This window comes from Eschrichtius robustus, chromosome 10, assembly GCF_028021215.1.
Source record: "Eschrichtius robustus isolate mEscRob2 chromosome 10, mEscRob2.pri, whole genome shotgun sequence".
NCBI classification, from domain to species: Eukaryota; Metazoa; Chordata; class Mammalia; order Artiodactyla; family Eschrichtiidae; genus Eschrichtius; species Eschrichtius robustus.
In genome coordinates, this window is record NC_090833.1 from 54,077,892 (window position 1) to 54,096,207 (window position 18,316).

An 18,316-nucleotide genomic window follows, 5' to 3' on the forward strand; every position below is an offset into this window, starting at 1 on the left:
CTACTGAACAAAATCTTTGAGAATGGGGATTAGGAATTTTTTATCTTAACTAGCTTCTCAGGTACTACTTAAGTAGCCTGCACAGAACTAGACCACAGGAGCTTCTCACACCAATAATAAATTCCTTCAGCCCAATGTTGTAGAAATACAATTATAACATTAGAGAAAAGTCATTTTTCATAGAATAAGTCATCATTTCTCAATTTTTCAATAAACTACATTTGGAATGTAAATAACTATCTCTGAATGGATGGTGGATGAATGAATGAATGTATGAATGAATGCTCAAGGTAACATTTCATTTTATCACACCATCAATTGATCTTAACATATAGCAAATCTATTTAACAAATATTTATTGAGTATTTACTATGGGTAAAGTATTGTAGGGGCACGACTTTGAAAAGGCTGTGTATAAATAGAATTTTTCCAGGATGTTTTTTAATATTCCATTGACTTACATGATAATCCAACATTATCTTAACTCTGATTGAATTTCAAGTGACTTTTTAACTTTGAAACACAGCTTTCAGATTTCCTATCTCTCTCTCTCTTTTTTAACAGAAAATAATCACTATTTAAATACTAAATTGTAAAAAAAAGATATGTTTTCTACTGAAAAAAATTCTTTGTCGAATCTTTTAAAAAACTGAACTCTTCAGTATTTAAGAATTCTCTGCTTTTACGCCCATTTATTTTACAAATTCATTGTTTTAGAATAGGTTTTCTTATAGTAGATTCTTAGTGCTCTTGAGCTGTGTGCGCTCTGAGAAAGACCTGTACTACATCAAATGAAGAAACAGCTCTTGGTTTCAAAATTAGTAAGAGGCAAATGATAATTTTAACAGCTTGCAACTCCCTGGGCAATCAAAGCTAAAGTTGTTAATGATTAAGAAATCAAAGAAACTCTAATACTTTAATAGCTGAGCGTATGCCTGAAACCTGTCACTAACACAGGAACTTGGAAAATTATTAGGAATCTTCCCCCATGGGGTTAGTTATAGCTGTTATTTAGAACTTGGACAGCTATAACTCTACTGTAAAATAATATCTAATTCTGTCAATAATCTCACACATAAAGACACTGAAGGAGTCCAATGGAAGGCAAAGAATGGTATATAGTTACCATCACATTCAACTAACAGTACCAGGTGGAAGGATTTTCAACAGACTAAATGAAACATTTGGAAAACGACCTTTGAATCAGGTGAAAAATGTACATGAAAGATGCAAAATCTGAGCTGTATAGGCATTTAGAGTCATTATTATGTTTATAAGTCTAGAAGGTACACAATCATTTGATTTGCATGACAATCAGGACAAAAGGCTAAAATTTTCTGCTGGAATCTTGAGATTCTCTTTGGAAAAACTGTCCCAGAAAATTTGTAGATGATTTGAGGTCTGAAATGAACTAAATGATAATAAACATGAACAGATCAGAAGAAACTAATGTTGAGTGCCATCTTTTCAGAATAGTAATGAACTCCTTGATGCCACACTGAATACTTCTATATCTAAACAACTTCTAACATCAACCCTGCTGGTTAATGATAGTTATTACATCTCTTCAATCCTTGTTGGTGGCTCTCATAGTATTTGTCTTGTCATTAGCTCTACATCTATAATTGGGAAAGGATAGGAGGAAAAATTCAACTCAAATGGGGGTATTTGTATTAATTGCATCAGTTTTAGTAGGAAATGTGGGAGAGGTAGGGAAGGGAAGAGGTTGAAGCTGCTGCCTGAAATAAAAGTCTATGGATCATTCATTCATTTCACAAATGACAATGTGCTCACTGCTCTCCTAGGTGCTGAAAATGCAATGTTGAAAGAGGTAAATAAGGTTCCCTTATCTCATGAATTTCATTGAGTTCTCCTAGCGTAGGTAATTTAGGGTTAACTGTATAGACCTGATATATTCTTGCTACAAATATGTATGACACCTTTAGGATACTTCTTTTATCTACAGCTGGTCCTTTCTGTTAAACTGATCCTACAGGAATGCTCCCACTCTTCCTTTATTTGGAGAATGACAACCTGACTCCACCTGATGTCAAGACAGCAACAAAAACGAAAAAGGGCATCTGAAGCTCTATCTAGGAAAAAATAAATTAGTGAGCTTCTTGCATACAGTAAAATTAAATGAGCTTCAGTTTCCTTAACAGTAGATAATGATATAGTTGCCAAATGAGATCTTGCACATAAAGTGCTTATTGATGAACAATTTACAAGTTCAATAAATGTTCATCAGAAGGATAAGTGGTGACTGTTAGTATTAACAAACTTTACATGAATGACTATACTTAATAATTACCGAATGTGATTATTTATGATTCTCCCATCTTCAATGGAAAATATATTTACAGCAAGGACTTGCTGCAGTGGCAGTGAACATCAAATACCTCAGTGCCAAGATTCCTTGTTTGTCTCCTAAAAGCCAAATGCAGATACCTGATCATCCTCCCACTAAAGACTCCTGCCCTCCTGCCACCCTCAGCTGCCTCAGAGCAATTTACCAGCCCTAGATGCTTATCTCTGTAATGACCCCCGGGAATTTATGGCCAGGAGAGGAATTGTTAACTATTAACATCAATCACAGTTGGAAACCACAGGCCTGGAGGTATAAAGAAATGGAAGCCAAAATTGCCCAATTGCCAGGCTTCATTCTTCTCCAAAACAGCCTTATTCTTAAAGAAATACTTTCTAAAGAAATATTTTCTCTAGTGCATATAGTATAATAATGATAATAATTATTATTTTATCCTATCACTTGGATATTTCCAGTTATAAAGCCCTTTATATACTTTTTTCCACTTGAACTTCAAAATAATCTTTGAGGTAGTCTATTATTATTTCCATTTTGCAGATGAAGAAACTGAGGTTCAGTGAAGTTCAGTCACACACACTGAAGTGCCAAAGCAGCCTGTATTCAAATCCCTATTTCCCACCTTTAAATACAAGGTTCATTCCACTAATCTATGAAACTATATTAAGAAAGGTCTTCAAATGACAAAGGTTCTTGTCCTCCCTCCTTAGGAACACGCATGCTTTCACATCTGTCTACAGCCAACGAGCCTTGCTGTCACATCTTTCCAATTGGCCTCTATTTTCCTCTCCTCAGTGCCACGAAGATTTCCTCTTTCACAGAATCCAATTCCTATGAAAACACCATTCACAGAGGCAGAAAGTGGCACATTTCCTCACTTCTTTAGGACATACTCAAGTGTGATTTTCCCCTTAAATTTTATTACATGTGCACGTTTCTCTTTGGGTTATATTACCTCTTCAAGGACGGAATTCTTATAAGAACAAAGACAAGAGGACTGGGTTCTTGTCCTGGTTTCTATATGATCGTGGATACATTATCTATCCTTTATGGACTTCAGTTTTCTCATCAAGAGGATGAGGTGCGCTAGGTGACCTCTCCCTTCCAGCTCTAACTTTCTATGATTCTGTGAATTCTCTTTTAGATGTGATGGACATATTCTATATGCAACCATTGATTGTTATGTATTTGTTGAAGGAATGATATATGCAGTTTAATACTTTGAGAATGGCTACTGGGATCAAACACAGCCGAGCACATTGTCAAACACACTTGGCTCTATTCCACCACTTTTGCTACTAGGATTTGGAAGAATAGCTGACATACATGGGCCAACACTCTCTGAGTGCTTCTTTTAAATAGTAGAAATAAACTGCGGCAAACATTTTTACTTAGTTTGTAAAGCTGAAAATTACTCATCTCCTTTTTGCTCTATAATAACCTAATTTATTTATTGTCTAAATTAGGGTAAGCAAATTAGTCCATGAGTGAATTTCCTTGAAAACTGAAGACTACCTCATTTAAGTGCAGAAGTTATTTTCACATGAAATATTTTCAACAGAAGGTATTAAAAGAAACCAACTATTACACATTCTCCTGTTTCCTTAACCAGGGTAGTTAACCTCTTCTTGATTACCTATAATGTCATCAACATGCCAAATAGTTATTACACTGTGTTAGACTAGATTTTAGCCACTATAGGGATACTTAAAGGGCCTACTGGAATGCCTAGGTCTATGTGTCCCTCCAATGAATGTGTACAGACTGCTGAGTTGAGTAACCCAAAAGTGAATCGAAGACCCTTGTCTACTTATATTTCCTCTTGCCAGCTGCTATATCTCATGATTGCCTATGAATCAAGTGGGCTCTAATCTGCTCCTTTATTTTAGGTAAATGACTTGAGGATGGCTTCATCTTTTCCATTAAGCTAAACTAAGGGCTCTGTGACATCTGTTTTACAGTCAGAAGCTGTTTCCATTTATTTCCAGACTCATGGTTATGTTCCCATATGGTGGTGTTGCTGGGAATCTGATTTGTAGATAAGGGGAAATTTCCTCTACTACCCTATCAAAGCTTCAAATGAGATATCATATGTAAAGGAGCTCTAAAAATTATAAAGCTATGCAAAACAATAACCATCATTAATGCTACAACTACAATGATTCCAAACTTATCAGAAAAAATGTACAAATTTTTATTTGATAAAATAATCACTGCATATAATTGAATTTTCTTACTATAAGAACAGGTGAAGCATGTACGTTTATACTATGGAAGATGTGCACATATAGATGCATACAAAAAACCTTGAGGCATTTAAACAATTTGAATATTCCAAAATATTAAATACTAGTATAAAATATTTTAAACCTTTCAAATGTCACTTGTACTTTAACAGGAGAATGGCAGTCTCTTCTTATGTGAAATTTAATATATTCAGTAGAATCATCTGAGTTTTGGAATCACCTTATTTTATCAGCCATAAAACAAACAGTACAATAAGTCCCTTTTTCATTGTTTTCAACAAATACTCTTAACCCTTGCATCCAGAATCAGGAAGAGACACTTTTCCTCTCCTGTCCAAGTGTTTCCTCTAAATGCGGTAACTGGCTTCACTTAAGGCCTATCAATGTTGCCAGTGATATAATCCTTCAGAGAGACAACAGAAACCTCCCTCTGTCCTAATCCCAGTGAGGGGTTGGTGAAGTTGATAACACTAACAATGCAAGCAGTTATCCAAGACACCATTCCAAGAGCAACTGTCCATAATCCAAAACTTGTACCATTAAAAAACAACAACAACAAAGTAAAGGAAGTTTCAGTACTTCTTTGGTTCTCTAACATTCTTATTTCATAAGAAAGCAAACGCTATAAGAAACTAAAGTTGGTACAATTTATGAATATTACTGAGAATTTTATATCACTTCTTAAATACAACCATATTATGTCTAATTCTAAAAGCAATAATTACTATACTTATATTGCAGGGTTTTCATGGCTCATTAATCTTTATAGCTCTGAAGTTTGTTTCATAAGGAGACCTTTGTAATTCCTTGGTCTTGCTTACCTAACCCAGGCTTTGTATAAAGAATGTCCCTTGAAGGCTTCCATTTCCATGAAAACTTGCTAGGATTCTTTGCAGTGAAATCACTGGACGAAGCAAGTTTCAGCTGCCTTGGGTGCAGTTTACCAAGGTATTGTTCATATTTAAGTTTGAGTATATATTATTTTTGAATTAATCTTTTTTTCTTTATTGCACCAACATCTCCAATGTGTAGTGCTGCTATGCATGAGCACAGAGACCACACCAGAAAGTAAAAGCTATGGTATTGCCACTAACAGGTGGAAACAATAATGGTAACTCACAACAACAACAGTTTATTCCACTTCACACAAACTCTGTCTCCAACTATACAAGGGACTGTTTTATGGCTTTTTTTTCCCAGAGCCCTTCTTAGTATATTTCACTGACTATACCTCAAAAAACAGGAATCAGCAATTTAAAAAATAAGTTTGAGAAAACATAATAATTTATATAATAGCCAATCTTGAACTGACTCTTCAGTCTTGAATACTCGCACTAGAAATTATGACTGTGTTAAATCCACTTAACAAGTGTCTTTACTGCCAGTCTCTTCCCACTAAATATGTCTCGCCCCAAATCAAAAAGTAATCTCTCTAGAAAAAATTTGAAAGTGTCATTGTTTTGCTTGGAAGCAAGTCTTTGAAGACTTGCACAGTATCTAAGCACAAAGAACAAACTCATTAGCCTCATATACAACCAAATTCCTTCATCTATGATCCAAACTACTTTTAAAATCTCATCTCCCGTTAAAGTACCCAATCTTCTTCTCAATTCTTCTCCTGCAATATCAACCTCACCAGATCAGAGTGCATTCACCAAAGACGTCATGGACTTTACCTCTCGGCGGTGATTTTGTTTACATTATTCCCTCTGCCTGAATGTTCCTCTCTTTTTCTGATCCCTCTAATTCCCTACTCAAATAGCACTTTCTCTGTGAAGCTTCCCAATCCTCCCTCTCCCAGACTTTGCTGAAATAGTTCAGCAAAGTACTCCAATAGTTCCTTGATCAAAGCTTTGTTTTAGCGTTTCTTAGGTTGCATTACTTAAAAAAAAAATTCCCATGTGCCTTCTCATCTAATTTCTTAACTCCTCAAAGGTAAGGACTGTGTCTTATCTCTGCACACAGGGCCTAGCACATGGTAGAGACTCAATTGGTGCTTGCTGACTAAATAGATAAAGGACTACGGCGTGATATACTTTTTTCTCCAGCAGCTACTTGGAACTAAGGCTTCTCATTAAGGTAGTATGATGTGGAGGAGATCTCACCACGGTGACTCACCATCCCAGATCAATGGCTTAGGGAGACTGATCAATGGATTAGGCCAACTGCACCAGGTGCAGTCCTCCTTTCTCCTACCTAATTTTGCATGTTCAATTGAAAAGAAAAACTGTAGCTACTGTCATGGTTGAGCTATACTGGTAAAGAGGGAAAGATTTTTCACTTTACTCCAAACTGTGATATAAGTCACATGAGACAGAAGGCCCTTGGCTATGTAGCAGCATTATGGGCTTGTACAAATCATTTAACCTCTCTGGGATTTATCTGAAAAAACAGGGGTCTTCATGCTTTGACTGCCACAAGGCTGAGGGGCCAGACTAGACTGATGTATTTTTCAATTCTAAGATCTATGATTCTATTCATCCATCCATTCATCCATCCATCCATTCATGAATGCTTAAGATCTCTTACAGCTCTAATATCTACAATTATACATCTAGGAAAGTTGGAGTCAAAGAAAATGTAAGACGTCCCAAACATTCTGCAAGAATTTATACTGTCAAAAAGAATGACCTGAAGGATATGCAGATTAACAAGCAGGCAGCTCATGAATACTGACAAATTTCTCCAGATGCTCCTTACGGTTTGTGTTTAGTTTCCTTATCTGAATAGTTTGGGATGTCACATTTACTTAAAGGCGACAAACACGCTGTGTGATAAGTAATTTTAAAAGATTTGGAAAATAGAATGAAACTCTAAATCATATTTGAGAACTGTCTGTAGTGAAAGCATGTCAACAATAGCGACATTCTTGCACACTTGGGTATTTGTTCTACTTGTTCAGAAAAAAGGAGATGCAACATCTAAAGAAATACATAGCTTTGACACGTCAATGATAATTCCAGAGTCTACCTTTGTTTCTGTTGCATGGGTTGTTGTCTCATAGCCATATACTGCATGTCTTCTTGCAGACGATTAAGAGGGGAATCTGGCTTGACACGAATCCCATAGTAATGGTACTTGGAGTTTCCTCTTCATAAAAGAACAATAAACAGAGACACAAAAAGTCAGTCAAGTCAATATTAATCATATAGGATGTCCATTTAATTTCATATTTGGAAAAATTAGATACAGGCAAAATATTAATGTTATATATTTATGATTTACCTGTTCTGGACATCTGTATATTTTTATGGTGGCTACATTTGAAGAATCAAAATAAGATTCTGAATCAATCGATTCAAGGCCCTAAGAAAAATCTTTCCTCATAAACTTTTGCTTAAATATTAGTCAGAATCCATTTGCTCGATTTAAGTTAAATTTTATTTTCAACTTTATATTTTAACTATAATTTAGAAGATTAGGTTAACAGGATATTCATTAACAGGATAAAGGGTTGCACACTAACTAGGAATTTATTATCAAGGGGTTATGCAGAACAAAGAGAAAAAAATCTTAATTCTACTGTCTTGGAGAAGTCCTGTATTTTTCTAGTTCTATTACTGCAGGGATGATTAAGATAACTTCATTGATATAAGATGTTGTGAAGTCTATTATTTAATATTTTGAAACCTAAAAAGAAGCAGGCATTTAATCTATTGATTTCAAAACATATTTTATTAGTCTCTGTTTCTGTGGATTCATATCAGTTTTTCAAACTGAATAAGATGTGTCACAACAGACATGGGGAAATTTCTCTGTGAAAATGGCAAATTTCCACCTAGATAAAAAATGTCACAACTTCCTCATGTTCATGAGAAAGACCATATTTGTTATTAGAAATGACAAAGTTTTACTCTGAATGAAATTTGCAAATTCTTGCAAAAATAACATTTTAAACATGTAAATTTTTGCAAAGAGAAAACAGTAGTTTTTCTCAAGTCTATATATAGCAAGACATCAGTGTTCTTTCCAACTTTTTCTTTCATTTACAAAAAGAAATGAAAGTGGAGTGTGGATTCAATATTTTATATAAAAATAAAACAGAATTTTACTTCCAAGATTGAAGAACACATTAGATGAATCCCATATATTTGAAAAGACATTAAAATCTTATTATATAAATAATATTGTTAGTTTAAAAACATAGGGCATTTGAATACCTACATAGTTTCAGCAAAATAAACCAGTATGAAAACTTAATGCCTTCCACTTGCAGACGTTAGATCTTGCCTCCAAGATCCACTGTAGAATACAGCAAAAAACAAAAACAAAAAATACCAGAAACTCAATCAGCCCTGTTCTCCCATACAAACTGGAGAACAGGAGGGAGTAGCCAATGACAAAGATACAAAGTAAAATCACATCTCTCTTGTGAGACCCCAAAATACATGAAGTATCTAGTTTCTCTTCAGTTTCCTATAAATTGGAATCTTGGATGGGCTGTTGGAGAGGTGGTTCTTTCTATTGCACTGAAGATGGTTGGGGGAAATCAGTATGTTCCATGGTCTTCTTTGTTTAAACTTAATTTGGAGATGGGATGTAACAAAAACTACCTTTTGATTTACCTTTGTTTAGAAACATGGTGATATTACTTATCTTTTATTTAGCTCCAGAAACTTGAGCAAAAGTCTGGTTCTGGTTTTAATTATCACCAGATAATTTTATTGATGGATAAATAACAGTTCACATATGGTTTGCTTAAAAAAACAAAATCTGAGTTGGTTTGCCTCGTGATTTATACTGATTTTCTTTCTGTTCCCTGGGTTAGGAGTAGAATGAATGCTAAAACAGTTTCCATGGTAGAAAGAACCTCTGGCACTTCACCCCTACCATTGTCAGTTTTTCTACATTAGAGTTCTGCTAGCTTCATAACACAGCATTTGTTAAAACTTTCTCCCTAGGATTTCTTTTCTCCTTATTCTTCTAGGTTTTGTTTTCCATCTCTAATTACAAAGACTACATACAATTTTAAAAGGAACAGGAGACACAATTGTTACATAGTGAGAGGGGAAAGTAAAGAACATCAGAAAGAAAAAGCTGCAATATTGCAATATGTACTTATAGAGCATAGAGTATGGATTCTACTCATTCACAAACCCAAACAACCCCAATTTTGTCCCTTTCTATTTTAAAGATGTGTTTCAAGGTTTGAATGGAGCCTCAAAATAGGATCCATTGAAATCCCTTTCAGTAACAAAAGAGGCACAACAATACAGCTATTACAATGCTGAATAAAGCCCAGAGATTCAAAATATTGGCACAGTATGCGTAACTACTGAGCCATCAGCTAGGATATAGTAGGTTAGGTCCCCAAATAACGATTTTCCTGGTCCTGGGAAAAAAATACTAGCGAAACAAGAAGGTTTTTTCAAGGAACTGGAAGCTAGTTCCTTTACTCCAAATAAACAATCATATTCTTCAGTTTAAAATATACTATCCTTTGAAGTACAGATAGAAGAAAATACATTTATGAGAGAACCGAACCTCCAGCAATCTGAAAGCTGTACAATCACTTAAAATGCAACAGAAAGGAATAATTCACACTTTGACTACATATAGACCTTGTAAATATCATAAAACGGCCACACTCCTTTTTTTTGGTATAAATTTATAGTGAAGTCAATTACTGAGGCTCTGTTTATTTTATTAAGAATATTAAAAATGCTTTAGTAGAATACTATGAGGCTGTGACTTATAACTCATTAAAGGTATATCATCTGTCATATACAGTATAGGATCTTTATTTTTATACTTCTAAATACGGATTTTATAAGATTTAGGAAATCAAAAACATCCATATCATTCTGCTCAGCTATTCAAAATATTTGTTATGATAACTTGTAAAAATTATAGAAAGGCAAAAATGAAGCTCTACAGTTCTAAGTATTATTTTCAGCATGTTTTGATTAGTAAAAACACTCATATCTATTTACAAAGGAAGGGAACAAAGAAAGTAAGAGTCTTCTTCACATTACTGGTTTCTCTGCAATGGAACTATACTATATTTTTACTTCCATAGATGCATGGCTTCACAATCAAGAGTTTAAAAAAGGCTAATAAGAAGTTAAATAGGACCACGTCATTAACTGAGAGCTTCAAACACCTCAAATCTTCAAGTTCACTAAATTATTTTTAATTGGTCTCCAGAAATGAAATGAAAAACTCAGCTTTAATTTTTACTCTATTCAAATAGAGGAGTTATTTATAAAGACATTTCAATGTAATTTTGCAAGTCAAGAGATACAGTTTTCCACTGTGTCACTTTACTCATCATCTTTAGTACAGTTATTCTTCAAAAGAGAAGATAGTGATATATACTAATTTTTAAAGTATCATATATAAATATTCCATTAATAGCTTGGTCTGCTCATTTCTATGTGATTTGAGAATCAGTTTTTCTCAAAGTTTTGTTTGCTCTGTTGATGTTTAGTAGGACAATGGATCATACTGGAACGGCAGTTTTCAGTGAATAATGACCTTTCCTTTTCCTGGGGGATTTTATAAACTGAGCTAATTCTTTAGTTTTTCTTTATATGTTATCTGTAATCAAGTACTTTTGCCCAAACAATATACTGAACTATATTGTTTAAAGCTATAGTTTAAAAAAGAGAGATTAGTTTATGATATTATTTTTAGTACTAACCTGGTTCCCAATCTCCTGGTTCGTAGCCCCATAAAAATTGACCTTATAAGTTTTCCAAAAGAAGCAGCATTGACTGGGTCCAGTTTGTGTTCCTGACAGTGTCGTAGGTAGTGGTTGTAAAGAGTGCTTCTGGGAAGGCTCACTCCTTCTGCTGTCTCGTAATTGTCCAACAGCCACTGGAGCTAGTATACACAAGACAGGGTAAACACAGAGAAACCAAATCATTCACCAAAATGTCTCTAAGACACTGCAACTGTAATACACAGAAACACTTAGAAGATCTTCCTCAAGCCATGTAATAGGTAAACTGTTGTAATTCAGAGGACTGTGTAATCTGACTTTGAAAACTCTCAGAAGTGTAAATAGCTGACCGTCATTTATTGACCTCAGACCATGTCCATTCCTTCAAACATTCAAGCACATATAAAGACATACTAATTTTCCTTAGGTATTCTAGAGACAAATACCTCTTCAAGGAACTCAAATAATCCCATTAACTGGTTATAAATATAATTTATAATTGCTACAGAAAAAAAAGATGTTACCAAGCCTGGCAGCGTGGCACATAATATGTCTTTAGTGTTGGTTTGTTACAACACATGAACAGCAGGCTGCCTTGTATAATTATTTACACTAAGGTTCTATTCATTTTTATAAAATTCTAATTTATTTATCCAATTTACTTACACAAGATAATACAATAACGGTATTATCCACTGGGACAAATTCTATAAGCAGTAAGGAAAAATTTCAGTCTTTTCTTCCCCAGAAAGAAAGAAACTCCCTAGAGACTGGTTTAAAAAAATTAGTGCAATGAAAAGGAATAATTTACTACAATCATTTGAGTTTTTCTACCTCAAAGCTATGTTTTTTCTTAATTTTGGAAGACATACTACAATGGTAGTTGGTAAAGCAACGTTTTCTCAGTCTATAGTTCACATTTTAAAGTTTTATGTTGACCCGTCTATATTTTTAAAAAATAATCTGTAAAGTACATAATGTGCAAGAAATTTTTAGAAAAATCTAATTTATGTATATAGTACTGAGTTTCAACATTAGAAAAACCAAATTATCAATCTGTTCATTATTTATTTATAAAAGGAGAACTGAAATAGGTTTAAATGACTTTCTTAAGGCCATACATACACTGTCTCAGTGCTTGATCTGGTTTCCAACACACTTTCCTGATTATTTGTATACCAGTTATTATTTCTACAAAAGCAGCATATATGTAACATTACTTGTCTCAACCAAATTTCCATGCCATATATAGAAGGTGTGATAAAAAGCTGATATTCTACATGCAGTTCAAGTTAAATATAAGTTATGGAAGGAAAAGAATTCCTTTATTGACCATCAACTATCAACCAGGCAAAGTGCTAGGCTCCGATGGATGTAAAAATGAATGTGACCTCACTCCTGTCCTCCAGGAATTTACAATCACATACTAAAAATGATAATAAGAACACTCAAACTAAAGCATTTCTCCATTTTGCTTACATATTTTAAGATTTGTGATCAAGCTTAGAACCTACACTTTCAGACTCTTAATAAGAAAATCCATTAAAAATATTGTCAGAATTATTTTCTTTAACCATGACAGCTGAATTTTCCAGAACAATTTTAATTTCAAATATTCCTACATGATATTTATGTCATTCAACCCATACTTGATGTTGGCTTAGAAAATATGGCCACCAAGCCTATAAGACAGAGCAGAGTAGCTTTAAAAATAAAAATAAAATTAAGGTTCTGGTCAGGAAGCCTTTAGGTTCTCTATGAACCACATGTGCACATGAATACATTTAAATATACCTACTGCCTCTGAACATATACAACCCTCCCCTATTAAATTTTTAAAAGATTACACAAAATAAACATTCATTTTTATAATGGCCAAAAAATTTACAGGTCTTTTCATATGAATCATCTGTAACCTTACTGTCAGTAAACAAGTTTTCCAGAGGCATTCACACATGATTTCTGAGTACTCTACATGCAACATAGAATAAGTTCACATACACATATTCATTTAGTGTAAAGAGAGGAGGCAAACTGATCGGAAAATCCAGTTATAAAGGCTCAGACTAGTATTCTGCCTACAACAGTGGGTCAGTATGTCTCTTTAGTGTTCCTTTTGAAATTTTAAGACTCTGTTGATTATGAAACAACTGACAGAGACGACACATAAAATGTGGCAAAGCAAACCTGCCTCACATATTTCATCCACGTGCCTCAGTAAGATGACTGGGATCTGAAAGCATTGTTTCCTCACTTGAATGGTGTTAGGGCAGCTCTAGTGAACCATACTGCACGCAAGTGATGGCTCTTGTTTTGTGTACATATACTAGATAGAGCCTTCCATTGGTATTCTAAATATATAAAGAATATAGAAATAAGGAATATTGAAATACAGAATATAGAAAGGAATATTCTATGAGGAATTTAATCCCTTGAGATCAAGGAATTTTTTTTTAAACGGGCAAGCATATAAAAACTATAAGTATTTTTTGAAAAACAGTCATATTTTGCAACTGAACTAATGAAGTGCCCACATCCACAAGCATCGAACAATGCCAGTAAGTTACAAATGTCACAGATATGTCTGTATGTCTGTCTACGTATCCTCAGATAATAATGCATATTGTCAAAGCCAAAATGGTATGATTTCTTAACAAAAAATAAAAATCAAAAAAAATCAAATATTTCTTCCTTTGCTAATGAACAGAACATATATCTATATAGGAAACGTTAAAGGGCTCTTTTTTCAGAAATGAAAAAATAATTTCATAATGTGAACTTTATAACCAAAAGTATACAAATAATAAAAATAAATCTGATGTAAAATACTTTTAATAAAATATAAGTCAAATGAAAATAATTTGTTTAATTAATCAGATACAACTTAAAAATTTCTGTAAACTGCCTTAACTGTTTACCTTGCAATATTTAATTACTTAAAAGTAAAGACAAATATCTAAAAATGAGAGTTCATTAATATCTCATGATCCAGAAAATTGTCTTATAGATTAAAAATTTTATAAAAGAATTTGAAAAAGCAAATCCAAGATAAAATATTTGAAGGGTACTATTGTAAATTGCCTTTTGTAAAAGTGAAAACTTGTGCAAATATTAAAGTTCAATATAAAATATTTTAGTCCAAAAGTATGTCTACATATATAAAAATATTAATCAGACCATTCTTAATCAAAGAAAACTTTGCACAGAAATAGTGAGATAATTACAGCAAAGGTTGACTTAAAATACTCATAAGCCTGAATAATATTACTCAAGCCCCCAGTGAATAACCTGGAGAAGATGAAGCTTTTATTGAATTGGTCACATGGTCCTCTGAAGTGGCTAAGCAAGTCACAGAATCTGGACTGGCTCTTTCGCAAACTGATTGTTCTTCTTACATAATTTTACATTCTTAAAGATTTTTCTTCATTTCTAATCCAGTTTTTAAAAATCTGAGTTTATTTGTAATATGTATTTGTGTGTCTATGTGTGTACACACACTCATATGTGTATACATATTTACATACATAGGTATATTTTATATTTATATATATATAAAATCATTAGTTGGTTTGAAAAATTCCACAAGAGTGGGTATGCGGGTATTCTAGTGACTATCACTTTTACAGTAGCAAAGCTACACTTTGTTCCCTGTCCTTTGCTTGCAGGAGGAGGAACTCTTATTCCTTCCCAGAAGCCTGGAGATCACTTGGGAAGGGCAGGAGGTCAAGTGGAGGTAAAAGCCCTGAAGGACGGAGGTGGCTCTGCTGCAGCCATGACTGCTCCAACTAGGAAGCCTGCCAACAACTGCACACCCACAAGTAGTGCTCCCAGAAATTGACTGTGTAAGTGGAAATCTCAGATAAGATTTTGAGTTTTAGCTGGGGATTAATCTGCATTCTACATGTCAGTATTTAACCTTCGAGTTTTGACACGGTGATAAAATTCTGTCAGATCTTTGAGTCTAAAACATAGTATAAGAAAGGATTAATTTTTATCATAAGAGAAACTTGGCAGTTAAGTGTAACCTGAAGGTATACACTCCATGTGCTGCCCCAGGGAAGTTCATGCCTATTATAAGATATATTGTTTCCTTGGATTTCCTCTTTTATAAAATGTATTTGGACACTAATTCAATACCCTTAACATTTAGTAATTTAGAAATAACTATTGCTATTTCTTTTACTCTTTTATAAGATGTCTTACAAAATATTTGTTTATATTTATGATTTTAAAAGCCCATGAAATACCATAGGAACTTTTAACTTTTATCTTTAAAACCTGATTATTCTACTAATGAACTAACGTAAATTCACGTAAGGGTAGAAACCAAGATAATTGCATCTTTCAACCTTTGCATTTAATCTATATTTATCAGGGTAGATTAAGGAAGATGAACAGTTCCTATTTTTCCCAAAGGGAAATACTGATTGACAAATTAAAAAAAAAATACATTATTGCATTCCCCAATTAACATCTAAATGTAACATTTGGCATTTTTCCCCAGATGGATTATTATCCATTGGGATTCATTTTAAGTTCAGTTCACTGACGATATGCATTTTGACAGATCTTATTTCCATCATAACTTATATTTACAGCACAGCCAAGTCAAGAGAAAGTAAGCATAAAACAAGGTTTTGCTTTGAACTGAATATATTTCAGCTAAAACCAGCATAAATCATGAAACGATTATTTGCTAGATAGTGAAAGGTATATAAAATAAATGCCTAAAGTTTTTCATATACTTTAAATGGAATTTTAAAAATGCACAAGCTGAAAAACATTACGAGAAATTTGGGAACAATTAATTTAAGAATGTTTCTGTATTTAAATTTATAATCTAAAATATCCCAAATTTGATACAATATAGTCATTAAATGCCAATTTATATTATTTACAACTGAGAAGAAGTATAAAATAAACTTAAGTCTGCAATGAAGAAAACTAAGATATTCTAATTTGATTTAGGCAGACTACACATCATTTACCCATAACATCTTCACATGCCAAAAAATTTAGAAATAAAAATATTTAAATAAAAAAAAACTAAAGGTTGTACACGAGGAAATGATAGCTCGGCCATACATTCTTTCACTCAAATGGTGTGCAGGGAGACCACTGTCTTATCAACAATACTCACACATACACCTAACTGAAGCATACTTGGTAACAAAGAATGCACGTGTGAGTCCCCAAATAAATGCACACATGATTGGTAAAGGTACTTAGAATACTGAAGGCAAAATAAGGTCTGTTCCCTTCTATTACTTGTCTCTTACAGTTATTCACTTAGCAAATATTTAGTGAGCACCTACTATGTACCCGGCACTGTTCTAGGCACCAGGGGTGCATCAGTGGATAAAACATATAAAATCCTTACTGTCTTGGAATTTTCACTTGTCAATAAATATTTGCTGTCTGCCTATATAATGCTACTACTGGAATAAGTGCCATTATGTTAATAATGTTAATAGAAGGGAACATGGCACTCAGTGTAACTGCACTCAGTCACAGATGAGGCACTATGTTGGGTATGAAATAGGCAAGTTATACATGCATTTTGACCTGGACGATAAGAGCATGATGATGATAAAAACAGAGCAGCAGTACAAAATACTCTTAAGAATATGTTGAAAAAGGGATATAAAATTTAATACCTCACTAAATCTTCTAATGTGTAGAAAGAGAGGTGAAAAACAAAGCAATCAAGTTGGATTATACCGACAGGGGATTATTTATTTGATTTGATCCCAATAAGAATTTTCCAAATTATTGTGAATAATCGAATATATAAAGAGAAAATAGAAAATCCATCTATTCCATATTGCAAAATAGAATGACAACAGACTTTCAGCTCAAAAATCATGACTAAGATCCCTCTTTGGAAACTAGTAAGTATGGGACACAAATTATTGATAATTTCTCCCAAGTTTTGCCTAATGAAATTGATCCTTTGTAGAAACTGATGTCAGGGAACTATTATCATAAGGTTGAATTTATGTCCACTTCAAAGAATCCCACAAACCTCAAATGATTCTATATTATGTACTATATAGGAAGGGATAAAGATAACTTACAGCTTATTAACATTTAAGTTGTAAGCCACATTTAAATTAAAAAAAAACCTCGCCACTAAAATTTTTCTACACAGCTGAAAATCATCAATTAGGTTAACAGAATTTAAAATACCCTTAGCAGGTGACTATCAACTGGAATGCATGTAGTAGCTTATGCCAGTTGTTTGGATAAATCTAACAAAAATTAGGAGCATCGCTAATTTTCCAAGGACAGAAAGACAGCATGATCTTCTAATGGGTTCAGGTGGAAACAAAACCTGACTGGTCAGCAGAAAACACTGATCCCTTCTCCACTGTTTATAACCATCTGTAGAATCATTTGTATTTCCAGAGACTTGACTATAAATGTGTTGTTTTTAAATAAACTTAACTGTACCTCAGAGGTGTAATAAAAGTGAATCAGGATATTTAGAGAAAGAGTATCACTACATTAGCAACATTTATGCCCACTCTCTATATACTGAAATGCCTCTGGCAGTTATAAACAGTATGGAAGAGTTGCCACGCTATGTAATAAAAAGTACAAAGCCATAGAGTAACGAACATGTATCTGTTGTTTATGCAGCTTAATTCACACATTCATTAACATTAAATATTACTTCATGAATTTTACAAGAGAATAACAATGAAAAAAAACATATTTGAAAAGTTTCAAAAAATCAACAAATAAAAATATACAAAAATGTTCGTATAGCCACATAATTGTTCATAAATATGCTAATTAAGATGGGTAATTCAAGTTAAAATTAAACATATCACATATTTTACTAAAGTATATATCTCAAATGACAATGAGATGTGAATTGAATATCAAAGCACAACTTCATAGAAGTCTGAAAGTTCAAAAAAGGTAACTGGAAATTTCAGGATTCTTTTTCTTATATCCCTGCACATTTTCAACTAAAAATGAACAACATTTTCACTTGCCATTTTCAAAACAAAACACCAGATGGTCCTCACCCCCTCCCCAAAACATACATCCTAAATGTATATAGTAAATCAGCCT

The 18,316-nt window shown here is 33.4% G+C and overlaps 1 protein-coding gene across 5 annotated transcripts in view; it reads right to left on the reverse strand.

Moving 5' to 3' along the window:
* RFX3 (regulatory factor X3) overlaps positions 1 to 18,316 on the reverse strand; it is a 297,517-nt gene that overhangs the window by 56,723 nt on the left and 222,478 nt on the right. For all 5 annotated transcript variants that reach the window (XM_068552215.1, XM_068552212.1, XM_068552213.1 and 2 more), the window contains 2 exons: positions 11,213 to 11,394; positions 7,540 to 7,659 (listed from right to left, as the gene is read on the reverse strand). In XM_068552215.1, coding sequence (XP_068408316.1) covers positions 7,540 to 7,659; positions 11,213 to 11,394 — 302 coding nt within the window. The remainder of the gene's footprint in view (positions 1 to 7,539; positions 7,660 to 11,212; positions 11,395 to 18,316) is intronic.